A 13,148-nucleotide genomic window follows, 5' to 3' on the forward strand; every position below is an offset into this window, starting at 1 on the left:
AAATAATCATGGATGATAAGATTGAGGGCAACACACCAAGGGAAAGGGCAGCAAGCAAGTGAACAGATCAAATCAAGCAGATCTCCAGTCTTTCTCTTCAGCAAGCTGTAAGAGAAGCTGGAAGCCATCATGGATAGAGACACTTGGTTCGTGAGGTTACAGCATTCTGTGATGAGGACAACTTGTGTAATATTTCTTACTTTGCTACGACATTACTAAATTAATTTCATGAAATGTGTAAACTGTTTTTTGTTCACAGCCCTCTACAAATATTCCATATATTAAATCACTGTCCTCCCCACTCACAGACTTGTCCTTCATTTGCAGCAGGTTTGCTTTGGAAAACCTTATTTGGTAAATTCTTGTCAGTTTTATCCATAAATTTCTTGAACACTTCCCAAGGTAAAAAAAAGTGTGATCCAATAATTATAAAATTTTATCTGCAATAATGTGCTAGCCTTAGGATAACTTTTCAGGTCTTTCAGTCAGGTTCTCTAAAGTTTTGTCTGTGACAAGGTGGGCTAGGCGTCTTCAGAATCTATGAATGTTAGCTTTGATTATCAGACAAAGTCTGTTGCAGTGAATAGTATTGCTTTGCACAAACATTGTTTGTATTTTTTTCCCCTTTGTGTACAACTGATATGTGTATGTGTGACAGCTTCTTTTCTGTTCTACAGGAAGGAACATCAGTGAACAAATCGAGTTGGTTGTCATCACTGTATCAGAGTTCTAGCTGCAATGTTAAGTAAGCAGATACAATGCTACAAGTCCACATGGGGATCAATACAACCCTATCTCCAGCAGAAACATCAAGTTTCTCAATATAAGGCAATAGATACAGAAATTCATTCCTTTCGTAAAAACTGGATACTCACAGAAGTATTATCTTTTAGGGTTATCTACCACAAATACGGACTTTAAATACACAAAAGACACAGTGTCAAGCAGAGTATTTGAAGGCCTCAAAAATGCAAGTAACTGTCTGAAAATAAAATGGTACAGCTGTGAACACAGATGATTCTGTGTCTCAAAATCTCTCACCATACATAAAATATTTGACATAACATGTAACTCATTTGTCTGCATTACTATTCCTCCAGGTACAAGATTACATTTAACAGGATGTAAATAAAAATACACATACAACAACTTCAATATTTACATTACACTGAGAGAGAGAGAAAGAGAGAGAGAGAGAGAGAGAGAGAGAGAGAGAGAGAGAGAGAGAAAATGGACTTGTTTGGAAGAACACATCATATTTAAAATAATAGGGGGCTACTTACAGTCATATAAATATATTTCATTTGTAGTTAATAATTATTATATATACAAAACAATGAAAAAGTGTAAGGTACAAACTCTTGTTGTAAGGGCACCACAGCTTTCCACAAATACACATATGTACTAAAATTGTAACACTAGTGTTTGAAAATATGAAGGAATTGGCAAAGAACACATAGTGCCTAGCAATTATTTATGAGATGACTGTTGTAAATCCAATGCACAAAAAATATTACAAATGGCACAAAGTGGTAGGTGTACACCAATCTTTCAAGAAAACAGATATCAAATACCAGTGTGTTTTCACATCATAATACCTCAGTTCACCAGCAAAGTTTTTTCAAAGGTACAAACCAGAAACAGAAATGTGAGAAATGTTAGCAAACTGGAAGATAGGACACAACATTGTCATACTCAAAGTAACTTCATAGATATGAGGAGAACAACACTGACAAAACAATGTCCATCACCTTACATCCTGAACAGAAATAACACGTGGCTTCATATTTATTATTTTACTGCATGTCCATATTTTTAAAATTTCCAAACACTTGACAGAAAATGTTTACAGTAATATGTATATGTTTCTAACAGAATGGACTCTTAAATGAATTTCAGCACAAAATGTTTCACTTACATTACAAATCTACATTATATCATTCACAAATGCAGAGACACTTTTCTGATACTGTTAAATGATTTCAACATAAATAATTGAAATCCTGGACCTCAAATTAAATTAAGGAGTCACTGTAGAGCTGAGATACATTGAATTTAGGAATCAAATTGTCTTTCTTTGAAGGAAAGGAAGACAGAGGAAGAGATGGAGCAGAAACTCTTATTAAGAAAGGATATTGGCCATGTCCTTTTCAAAGGACCCATGCTGTCATTTATTTATGCAATCTGGGGAAACGACAGAAAATTTATATCATTTGTATCTGGAACACTAATAACAGATATGAATCACTATACCATGTCATTCAGCTTCTTTGAAATACGAGAAAAAGGAAGAGAAATGTGGAAAAGGGTGGAAGGCAGGACACAATGACAGCATACTCCAAGTAACTACATAGGTATGAGGAGAACAACAATGACAAAACACAATTTCTGTCACTTCATATCCTCCACAGAAAAGGCAGATATCCTGAATGAAAGGTTGGGGCAGTACTATGAGCTCACAAACATAGTGCAGAAGACTGATTTCCTTCAATATTCCTGTGCCACAGTTGTATGGCTGAACTGATAAATGGTCATGGTCAAGGTATAATACTCCGAATTTTATCATCACTCCTTGCTGTTAATGATGGTCATTCACTTTAAAACTATTCTATGCACTTAATTAGCCCCTTGTCAGTTTTTACTAATTTCAGTAAAAAGTTTTCTTGGTGCAAGACATTGCCAAATGTCTCTTCAAAAATCAGCAGAGATCACAGAAATAAATACAGAAAAAATTTCTTATGAAATATTAGATAATACCACTTCTTATCAGGCAAAAGTTGTCTAGAACACCTATCAGCAGACAATATCACATGAATACGCAGATACAGTGTGAAGACTGCAATAACACAAAGAAAAATTGACTGTCACGTTGACTACTGTAATAGTTTTCATAAGCAATGAAGGCAAGAACTATACTTATCTACAACTACAATTAGTGAAGTACCTGCATGCAATGTGTCCGTTCCCATTCACACATAATCTTAAAGAATCAAGCCCAATCATTTCATACCAGAATTTCCACAGTCATAATATCAAAGTAATTATATATCTCATAGCCTTAGCGTAACAACCAGCATTAACAGTTACATTTATAACAACACACATAAACACATTTAAAATAACATATCACTCAGGATGGGAATAGGAAGAATGGAACCAGAAATACAAAATAGTAGGCCTATTTAAATACGCCTTTTGAAAAATCTTACAACTGTCAGTCATAAAGAAGTAGAAGCATTTACATTAGGGGGCATATTTAAATTCTAAATCAGTAGTTATAGTGCATACTAAAGGATTTTTCTTTGGTCTTAAACTTTTTTGTGCAAGATAAATAAAGCATTCCATAACAAACAAAAATTTATTTTGCTTTTAAGCATCAGACTGTGTTCTCACAATCTTGACCTTTTCTTCCATTCTCAGTTGGTCTAACTGTAACTGCTTCCTGAAAGCACCTAGTTGGGTTAGAATGCGGCCATGGTATTTGTCTTTACAACTGTCTCCTGCCTGTATTATGTTCTTTTGAACAGCAGGAATCTGAAAACAACCATAGTTCAATAATTAACTTGTGCATAGAAAACAACTACAGTAAAAGAAATCATTGCACAATATTTAAAAAATACATAATGAAATTAGTTATTTACTGAAACTTACTCCACAATATGCATGACTTTAAAAGCATTACAATTTGCAAAATTTTATCCATTCCTCTATCATGCATTCACATGCAACCACAGACTGAAAGATGTAAAGACAAATTTGGAGACTGAGGACAGCAAAAGAGCCTTCAAAAATAAAAAACATTTTTTATATTTCTGAGAGAATTATTAATTTGTGCTTATTACACAAAGAAAATCTCAGATTTGTCGTAGACATTTCCACATTATTATTTTTTCAATTACTATGTGTACAGCAACATGAGTAGTGGTACATGTGGATATGTATGAATTAGATGAGCACATATTACCATTTGTATACAGCACAACAGTGCGACAAGGCTCACTAAGCAACTTACATTTTGTATATAAAGGAAAAAAAGGTACAGCAAAAAGGAATTATCCAAATAGGACTGAAATTGAAATATGTACTGTACATGTACAGATAAACAAATTATTAGAATTTCAGAAAAATTTGATGATTTGTTCAAGAGAAAGAGCTTCACAAATTAAGCAAGTCAATATCACGTTTGTCTGTCTCCAGGGCAAGCAGTTGTTCAGCTTGGCATTTGGCATTGGCTGATACAGTTGTTGGATGTACTGACGGATATCGTGCCAAATCCTGTCCAGATGGCACATTACAATTGTCTAAATCCTGAGGTAGTTGGAGGGCCCTACCCAAAATGCTCCAAACAGTCTCAATTGGGGAGAGATACCAGTGACCATGCTGGTAGGGTTTGGTAAGCATGAAGACAGGCAGTAGAGTCTCTCACTGTATGCAGGTGGGCAATGCGAGCCCCAAATAGCTTCCCATGAATAGAAAGGAAAACAAAATGGATGCAGAATATCGTTGACATACTGCTGTGGCGTAAGGATGCTGCAGGTGGGATACATGGCCTGACAATCAAGAGTGATGGTGTAGTGTGCCATTTCTTTTCATTGCAGGACATCTCTGGTTGTAATCCATGGTATTCTTACACCACAGCAGTAGGTCAACAATATTCTATGCCATGTTTTGCTGTCCTTCATGGCAAGCCAGCCTGAGCTTAAACTTCAGCAAGATAATGCCCAACTGCATGGGGTGAGAGTTTCTACTGCCTGTCTTCATGCTTGCCAAACACTACTTTGGCCAGCAACATCGCTGGATCTCTTCACCAACTGAGAACATTTGGAGTATTCTGGGCAGTGATCTCTAACCATCTGGGGATTTTGATTATCTAACATGCCAGTTAGACAGAATTCGGCACCATATCCTTCAGCAGAATGTTCAACAACTTTATCAACCAATGCCATGTCAAATAACTGCTCACATAAGTGCCAGAGGTGGCCCAATGCATTACTGACTTGCTCAAATTGTGAGCTCTTTCTCTTGAACAAATTATACAATTTTTGTGAAATTGTGACGATTTTATTGCCTGTACATGTACATCACATCTACAGATTTCTGTCTCATTCAGGTAATTCCTTTGTGCTTGGTCTAAAAATGTATTATCAAACACAATGAGATTGTGTTAATGAAAACCACTTACAATACTGCTCAAGGATGTTTTTCCTTTTATCTTATTTTAAGGCAGTATGCAGGTGTGTAAAGTAGATGCCCTCGTATTTCAGATTATTAGCTATTTACTCTTTTAGTTGAGTAATTCATTCTCACTCTTTTACTTGCGGTGGTGGAAGTATAGCGATTTTTATTTTGTAAAACTAGCTGCTGTATTTCCACACATTGTGAAATAAATAACCCTCAGAATCCTGAGAAAAACTGTTGACTATACCCAACTATGTTATCAAGGAGTTTCTTACCATGACTGACGTCCTGGAATTATTACAGGAAGATATACGCTCTATGAGCAACCAAATTATGTTCACATACAATAGAAGAAGCATATTCATGATGGCAACAGCCTAATTAACCAGATGTGTAGCAGTGACTTACCCAGGTTCAGACGCAATAATAGATGCAAGTGGCGAGAGGCATGCAAATTACCAGCAATGGCCTAGACAAACAGACAGAAACATAGGTGACGAAAATAGGCTGCAAGCCTTCCAAGGAAGACGGCAGTGGTGTTCCAAGGAGCAGTAACAAAAATGTGCAGTTTATGCATTACAAACGGAAGAATAAGTTTGTTCAACAACTGGTTCACCAATGTAAAGGAGGAACTGAAGCAGTAACGAAATGTTTGTGAGTTGCTATCCTTATCACAGCGATCCCTGCTGAAAAGGTAATAGACACAGATGCATATTCCATGGAAATATCAACAGGCATAGGAAGATTTTAAGATTACCAGTATGTGATGCAAAGGTGGATGGCATGGAGCAAGCTATTCTTGCACTGCCTGGATTGGTGGTGCGTTCAGTTTTATGGATGGATTTCTGTGGAAGGAGGACATAATGTGTGTTGCAGGACCCGAAGTGGTGGCTAACTTAATAAAATAGCCTTCAGTTGCCAATAAACTTTAGAAGTAAATTTAAGAGAGTGTGGTTGGTACCAAGTATGAGCCATGACAAAATGCTGATGGAGTAAGCTCCATAGATTTGATGCAGGCAATCAGTTCCAAGATTAACAAACATAACCACTTTAGGCCTCACAACAGCAATTAGTTGCAGTCTTTATTGACATCAATGTTTTTGAAGAAAAGTCAGGAATTATAAAAATTTTGGACTGCAAACTTGCTGGTAATTTGCATGCCTCTCGCCACTTGCATCTATTATTGCATCTGAACCTGGGTAAGTCACTGCTACACATCTGGTTAATTAGGCTGTTGCCATCATGAATATGCTTCTTCTATTGTATGTGAACATAATTTGGTTGCTCATAGAGCACAAACTGCATGTCAAACCAGACAAACTGACTGTTTTGAGCAAGTTAGTCTCATTACAGAAAACGAGGAAAAGTCTCACCAAAGTTAATTCTGGTACTGGTCCATATATTTCTGAATAAGTCAATCTTTGCAGGAAACCTTTAGCTACGAGACGAGCTTTATACAAGACAACATTTACCTTTCTCATATCATTTTCATCTAAATATCCACTTTGTGTCAAAAAATTTACAATCATTTGGCTTAAATAAACAATCTCATGTATTATTTTCTTCCAGGACTTGCAGCTCTCTTTCTATGACATTCTTCCAATTTTCAGCATCACTATAAGACATCACTTCAGTGCAGTGCTGGGGTCATCACCATTCCCTGTTCTCAACACGCCCAACTCATCAACTCCTAAATAATTCAGATTTTAATATTCCTCCTGTTTCTCAAATTGTATCGTCTCTCATCCACATCACCTATATTTTCCTCTAAATCATCAAAAGAATCTTCTCGGTCTTCTCTATCATCACTGATTTCTTGTTCTTCTCTAAGTTGACTTATGTTTCCTCCTACAACCTCAATAAACATTTCTACTTCTTTCTGCCCATCTGATTTTGAAATTTGGTCTATCTTCACAACAAATAGTATCTGATTCTATTATAGTGACATCAGTTTTCTTCTTAATTTCAGATACTGCTGGCAGCAAGAAAGCTACATCTTAATGTACCTTAATTCTCTCTGTGAGATCCAGTTTCAGTCTCTCTTCTTTGGGTACAAGGACAGACATAAAAGCCCCCAAACATTTTCGAATCTTCTAAGGGTTATTCTATGCCGTAAAAGGCTTCAGAAGGAGTTTTATCTCTGACAGGACTTAGAGCAGTTTGATTTAGCACATAGCATTTGCTCCTTGAAGTGGATGGGCTCCCGCCATGCTGAACAGAAATGTTTATATTCCTCAGGCAATAACATCAACACCTCGATTACCATCATTTTGTCTGAAAGAGGTTCACCTGCTTGTTTCAATTTAAGTGCTGATTTCTTCCATTTTTGACATAACTATAACCACCAACTTCTCATCAAATTGAAGAGAGAAAAACTTTTGCTGAAGTAGATGGATGTTCACAGTGGAACCTTCCTCGTACATGACAGTAGGTGTGTGAGTGGTGCTAATCTCCATCCAAAACACAATAAGTTCCTGTGCTTTTGTGTCCTCTTCCAGCCATGTTTCTTCCTCAGCTTCTTTCTCCTTTGAAGGCTTAATAGCTACGCCGTCTAAAACCTTTTCTTCTGAATATCACTTCCGTAAGGAATTTCCACACCACCCAATTGTCCCTTCCAGACAACTTCAAGCACTGATGCATAGACTGTTCCATCGTGCCACGCCAACACCATGCCAGTAACGCCAAATTTGCTGTTTCTTGCAATACCACGAAAAAGCTCTGCCACTACCTGTAAGACAGACTCACAAACATGGGTCTGTAACATGTATCTGGGGGCAGTAATTGAAGCTCGATAATAAGACTGTACAGAGTTTATTTAAATATATAATAGTGTGTAACTCAATGGTGGAAGAGAATGATGTACACAGAGCAGAGGGGGAAAACAGTGCCAGAACAGAAAGTAACATGAACAAAAAAAAAGCAGCATTTCAAAATAACTTCAAAAAAGATTATCAATAAATAACTCATTTGCTACATGAAAGACCCCCATTGTTACACATATTATCTTTGTACTTCTTGGTTAGTAGTTGGAAGTCATAACTTGGCAGGAACTGAGATCTAAAAGTTGGTTTTGTATTACACACATGTTGCACAGCATCTGTCATTGTTTATTCAAATGATAATCACTTGGAAAATATGTAATAAATCTTTCAACAATGAATTTAACACCTGCAACTTATATTACTTGTATTGGCACTGAACATTAGGTGAAACCAATATCTTTCTGCAACAATCATGAACCTGTGCTGATATATGAAGCAAATGTTATGAAATTCAAGAAAAAACATAAGTCAAAATAATCACTTTCAATTTTGCTATTGGAAATGTTCAAACTAGACCAGACAGTAGGATATGAGCATAAACCAAGATTAAAGACAATGAACCATTTTTCAAAAAGTCATAGCCTACACCAATATCAATAAAGGAATCTGCAGCTGTTGAAATTGAGAAAATGTTACAACAAGGAATAACAGAAAAGTCACAAAGTGGGTACAGTAACCATTTGCTAGTGGTTTAAAAACCAATTCAGGGGTACGATTGGTTTGGACATGAGAATGTTAAATCAAGTAGTAGAAATGGAAAGGAACAGGCCATTCCTATGGGAGCAGTACTGGTCAGGCTGAATGGTGCAAAATATATGAGCAGTATGAATGTAACTGACAGTTATTGACAAGTGTTACACTATCCTGAATAAAGACCCTACATAGCTTTTCTTTTCGAAGAGACATCTTATCAATTTAAGGTGTTACCTTTCAGTTTAAATGTGTCAGTATCCAAATTCATGCAAGTTTTACATTTGATATTAGGCAGCTCTCTGTAACAAAAGATTATTCTAGATGCTGTTGATATTATTTCGCCAATGTGGACTGATCACATAGATTTATTACAAGAAGTGTTTGATAGATTCAAACGGATCAGTTACACAATAAAACTGTATATATCCCCCCTTCAGAAGATGTTAAATTTCCGCACACATCACAGATGGAAGAGACGTCTGACCTGATCCTCAGAGAGTATAGGCAACTAAATGTTCTTAACCCCCCCCCCCCCCCCTGCCTCCATCCAAAAATAGTTACTGATCTTACTAAAAACGAATTCCTAATGGCACTGGGGCGAGGTTTTTGACCAAATCAAGGAGGATATTTTGAATGCAAAGGTATTGTACCATGACAACATGGATGAAGTATTTGTTTCAACTAATGCTTCACATTATGGATTAGCATGTGAGATCTTTTCCAGGATGAATCAGATAATGCAAAGGACAACAACCATAGCACAGATTTTGCTAGTCAGATATTAAACAAACATGACACTAATGAACCAATGACTGAGAGAAGCAGTTCTCTGGAGTTCTAAGCAATTCAGATTTCTCCTGGCTGACAATAAAGCTGTACTATATGTTCTGATCGCCAGGCCCTCACCTTATTCATGAACAGGAAACTACTTAACCACATGTTCATGAGATGGGTATTATTTCCAAGGGAATTTGATTCTGAGGTTAAATATATACAGGGCATCAAAATGTATTACCTGATGACTCCTGCAGGTTACCTGTGGGTTTTTAGTATCCATATGGTCCATTTGGCTCTAGCAGAAACCTTAGAATTTAATTTAGGTTTTTAATTGTAATAAATTACATTAAGACTGCCATCTCCTTTCCTGATAATGTCAGGCTTCACAAATAATTTGAATCATAACAAGGGCATAAGAAACCTTGCTTACACAGCTATGAAGAAACAGATGATGGACTCCGTGTTAAATGAAATTATTCGGTTTATTCAAGGAAACACTTTACCCAACGATAAAACTAGTAAATGGTTAATACGTAATGTAATAACATACTGGTGTGGTACTATTCAAACCGCTATATAGCGAACTTGTGTATGAATTTTGTAATGAATAAGTTAATCGAGTACATTCACCAAGGGTATGAACACTTTGTACTTAGGAAATGTATACAGCATATGATTAAACACCATTATTTCAAGAATATGGGAAGATTAGTAAGAAATGTCATTCACTCTTGTCAGATACATTAAAGGATAAAAGAAACTTCTTCAATAGTAAAACATAAAGCATATACAATAATCCCAATGGGGTTATGGGATCTGCTAGCAGTCGATTTATACAGGCCATTATCTAAAGGAGGTGGAATGGTGTATATATTTGTAGTAACTGAATACTGTTCTGAGCTTATCGGTTAGTTTAAAAGAAGAGGGGAGGGACCAAACTGCTAGGTCATTGGTTCCTCGTTCCAATTAAAGTAATCGAGATGTAAAAAACACAGCTGGAAAAAATGAGAAAACCACAAGAATGATAGAAGAGCAACAAACACTAAAATGGACAAAATCGAACAAGAAAACCATAGTGAGACGCAAGAAACATGTAGAAGAGATCAGAACAAGGGAGCAGATTACCATGGCTGGCTGACCATGAGAACAAAAAGGAAAAGCCAGCCACTCAGCAACACATTAAAACCTCCACTCTAAAAGCACTAGGGTGGAGGACACAGAGGGACAAAGGACATGTGCTAAAACTAAGAACTAATGATAAAACCCATCCTCACGAATAAAACGTAAAACTAAAGCTGCTGTTGAGGCACTGTTGCCCAACACCGAAGGTAGGGTGCTGTGAAGTTGTAAGTCCGCCGCAGAGCGGCTAAAAGTGGGCAGTCCAGCAAAAGGTGGATGACCGTCATATGTCAGTCACAGCGACACCGAGGTGTAGGTAACCATGTGTTAGCCACATATGGCCACTGCAGACCCGGCAGAGGACAACTGATTCCCTGTGAGAGGACCGCATGGAAGACTTCCACACATTCGTAGTCTCCTTAATGACACGCAGTTTGATGTACGTACTGTTATGCCATTCCGTCTCCCAAAGCCAAAAAACCCTGCGGTGTAAGACAAAATGCATATCAGTTTTGGAGATGCCCATCTCTAGAAGCAGTTTCCGCGTAGCCTGTTTGGCCAGCCTGTCAGCAAGTTCGTTGCCTGGGATTTCGACATGTCCTGGGGTCCACACAAACTCCATGAACGACGAGACCGTTCAAGGGCATAGATGGACTCCTGGATGGGCGCTACCGAAGGATGGCGAGAGTAGCACAGGTCAATAGCTTGTAGGCTGTTCAAGGAGTCAGTACTGAGGAGAAATGGCTCACCAGGGCATGAGGGGATGTGCTCAAGAGCACGAGATATGGCCGCCAGCTCTGCAGTGAAAACACTGCAGCCATCTGGCAAAGAGTGCTGTTCAATATGTCTTCCATGAGGATACGCAAAGCTTACATGACCATCAGGCATTGAGCCGTCTGTGTGAACCACTTCAAGGCCCCGGTACATATCGAAAATTGAGAGGAAGTTACAGCAGAAAGCTGCAGGGTTAATGGAGTCCTTAGGGCCATGTGAAAGGTCCAGAAGAATGTGCGGCCTAGGTGTACACCATGGAGGTGCACATGAATGGACCTCGAGGAAAGGTAGTAACGGGAACGGAAGCAAACTGCAATTGTAAGCCCTGACCTAAGCCGCCGATGTGGGAGATGAACCGCCGTGGTTGGGAAAAGGAGACGGTAATTCGGATGCGCAGGAGAACTATGAACGTATGCAACGTAACTGGCAAGCAGTTGTGCACACCTAAACTTCAATGGAGGAACTCCGGCCTCCACCATGACACTGGACACCGAACTCGTTGTAAAAGCTACCATCGCTAGGAGAACGCCATAGTGGTGCACTGGGTCGAGTAAACGCAACGCTGAGAGTGGAGCCGAACTGTAAACCAGACTCCCATAGTCAATGCGAGATTGAAAAAGGGCTCTGTAGAGCTGCAGCAGCGTAGAGCGATCTGCACCACAGTTGGTGTTATTCAGGCAGTCGATGGCACTGAGGTGCTGCCAGCACTTCCGCTTAAGCTGACGAAGATGAGATAGCCAAATCAACTGGGCGTCAAAAACCAGTCCGAAAAATAGATATGTCTCCACTACAGTGAGTGGATCATCATTACCTAAAGCTCTGGTTCTGGATGAGCGGTGCGATGCCGACATAAATGCATGACACACGACTTCACGGCTGAAAACTGGAAGACGTGGGCTGGAGCCCATGATTGCACCTTGTGAGTGGCTCCCTGTAGGTGCCTCTCAGTAACACCAGTGCTGGAGGAGCAGTATGAAATGCACAAGTCATCCGCATACCAAGATGGTGAGACCAATGGCCCTACAGCTGCTGCTAGACCATTAATAGCCACTAAAAATTGACAGACACTCAATACAGAGCCTTGCAGAATGTCATTCTCCTGAATATGGGGGGAACTATGGGAGGCACTGACTTGGACATGGGAAGCACGGGGCGACAGGAAGTTTTGGATAAAAATCGGGAGCAGGCCCCAGAAACCCACTCATGCAATGTGGTAAGGATATGATGTCGTCAGGTCATGTTGTATGCTTTACACAAGTCAAAGAAGATGGCAACCAGATGTTGGCGTCTGGAAAAGACTGTTCGGATGGCAGACTCAAGGGACACGAGGTTATCAGCGGTAGAGCGACCATCACAGAAGCCACCCTGACATGGAGCCAGTAGGCCACGTGACTCCAGGACCAAACCCAGCCGCCAACGTACCTTACATTCCAGCAGCTTCCAAATAAAGTTGGTGAGGCTGAGGGGCCGGTAGCTATCCACATCAAGCGGGTTTTGACCGCTGTTGAGACCAGAATGATGGAGCTCTCCCACCACTGTGAGGGGAAGACGCCATCGCACCAGATCCAGTTGCAGATGGCAAGATGTCGCTTGTAGTCAGACGAGATATGTTTAATCATCTGACTGTGTATCCGATCCAGCCCACGAGCTGTGTTGGGGCAATGTGCAAGAGCGCTGAGGAGCTCTCACTCTGTAAATGTGGCGTTATAGGATTCACTGTGGCGTGTCGTCAATGAGAGGACTTTCCTTTCCATCCGCCATTTGAGGGTGCGAAAGGCTAGGGGG

The 13,148-nt window shown here is 39.2% G+C and overlaps 1 protein-coding gene across 6 annotated transcripts in view; it reads right to left on the reverse strand.

Annotated features, from left to right (window-relative positions):
* Nucleotides 1-1,235: 1,235 nt before the first annotated feature.
* The window catches only part of LOC126481610 (uncharacterized), a 146,041-nt gene continuing 134,128 nt past the window's right edge, over nt 1,236-13,148 (reverse strand). For all 6 annotated transcript variants that reach the window (XM_050105484.1, XM_050105488.1, XM_050105485.1 and 3 more), the window contains one exon: nt 1,236-3,534. In XM_050105484.1, the coding sequence (XP_049961441.1) occupies nt 3,370-3,534 (165 nt within the window). In that variant the 3' untranslated portion in view covers nt 1,236-3,369. The remainder of the gene's footprint in view (nt 3,535-13,148) is intronic.

This window comes from Schistocerca serialis, chromosome 5 (genome assembly GCF_023864345.2).
Source record: "Schistocerca serialis cubense isolate TAMUIC-IGC-003099 chromosome 5, iqSchSeri2.2, whole genome shotgun sequence".
In the NCBI taxonomy this organism is placed as follows: Eukaryota; Metazoa; Arthropoda; class Insecta; order Orthoptera; family Acrididae; genus Schistocerca; species Schistocerca serialis.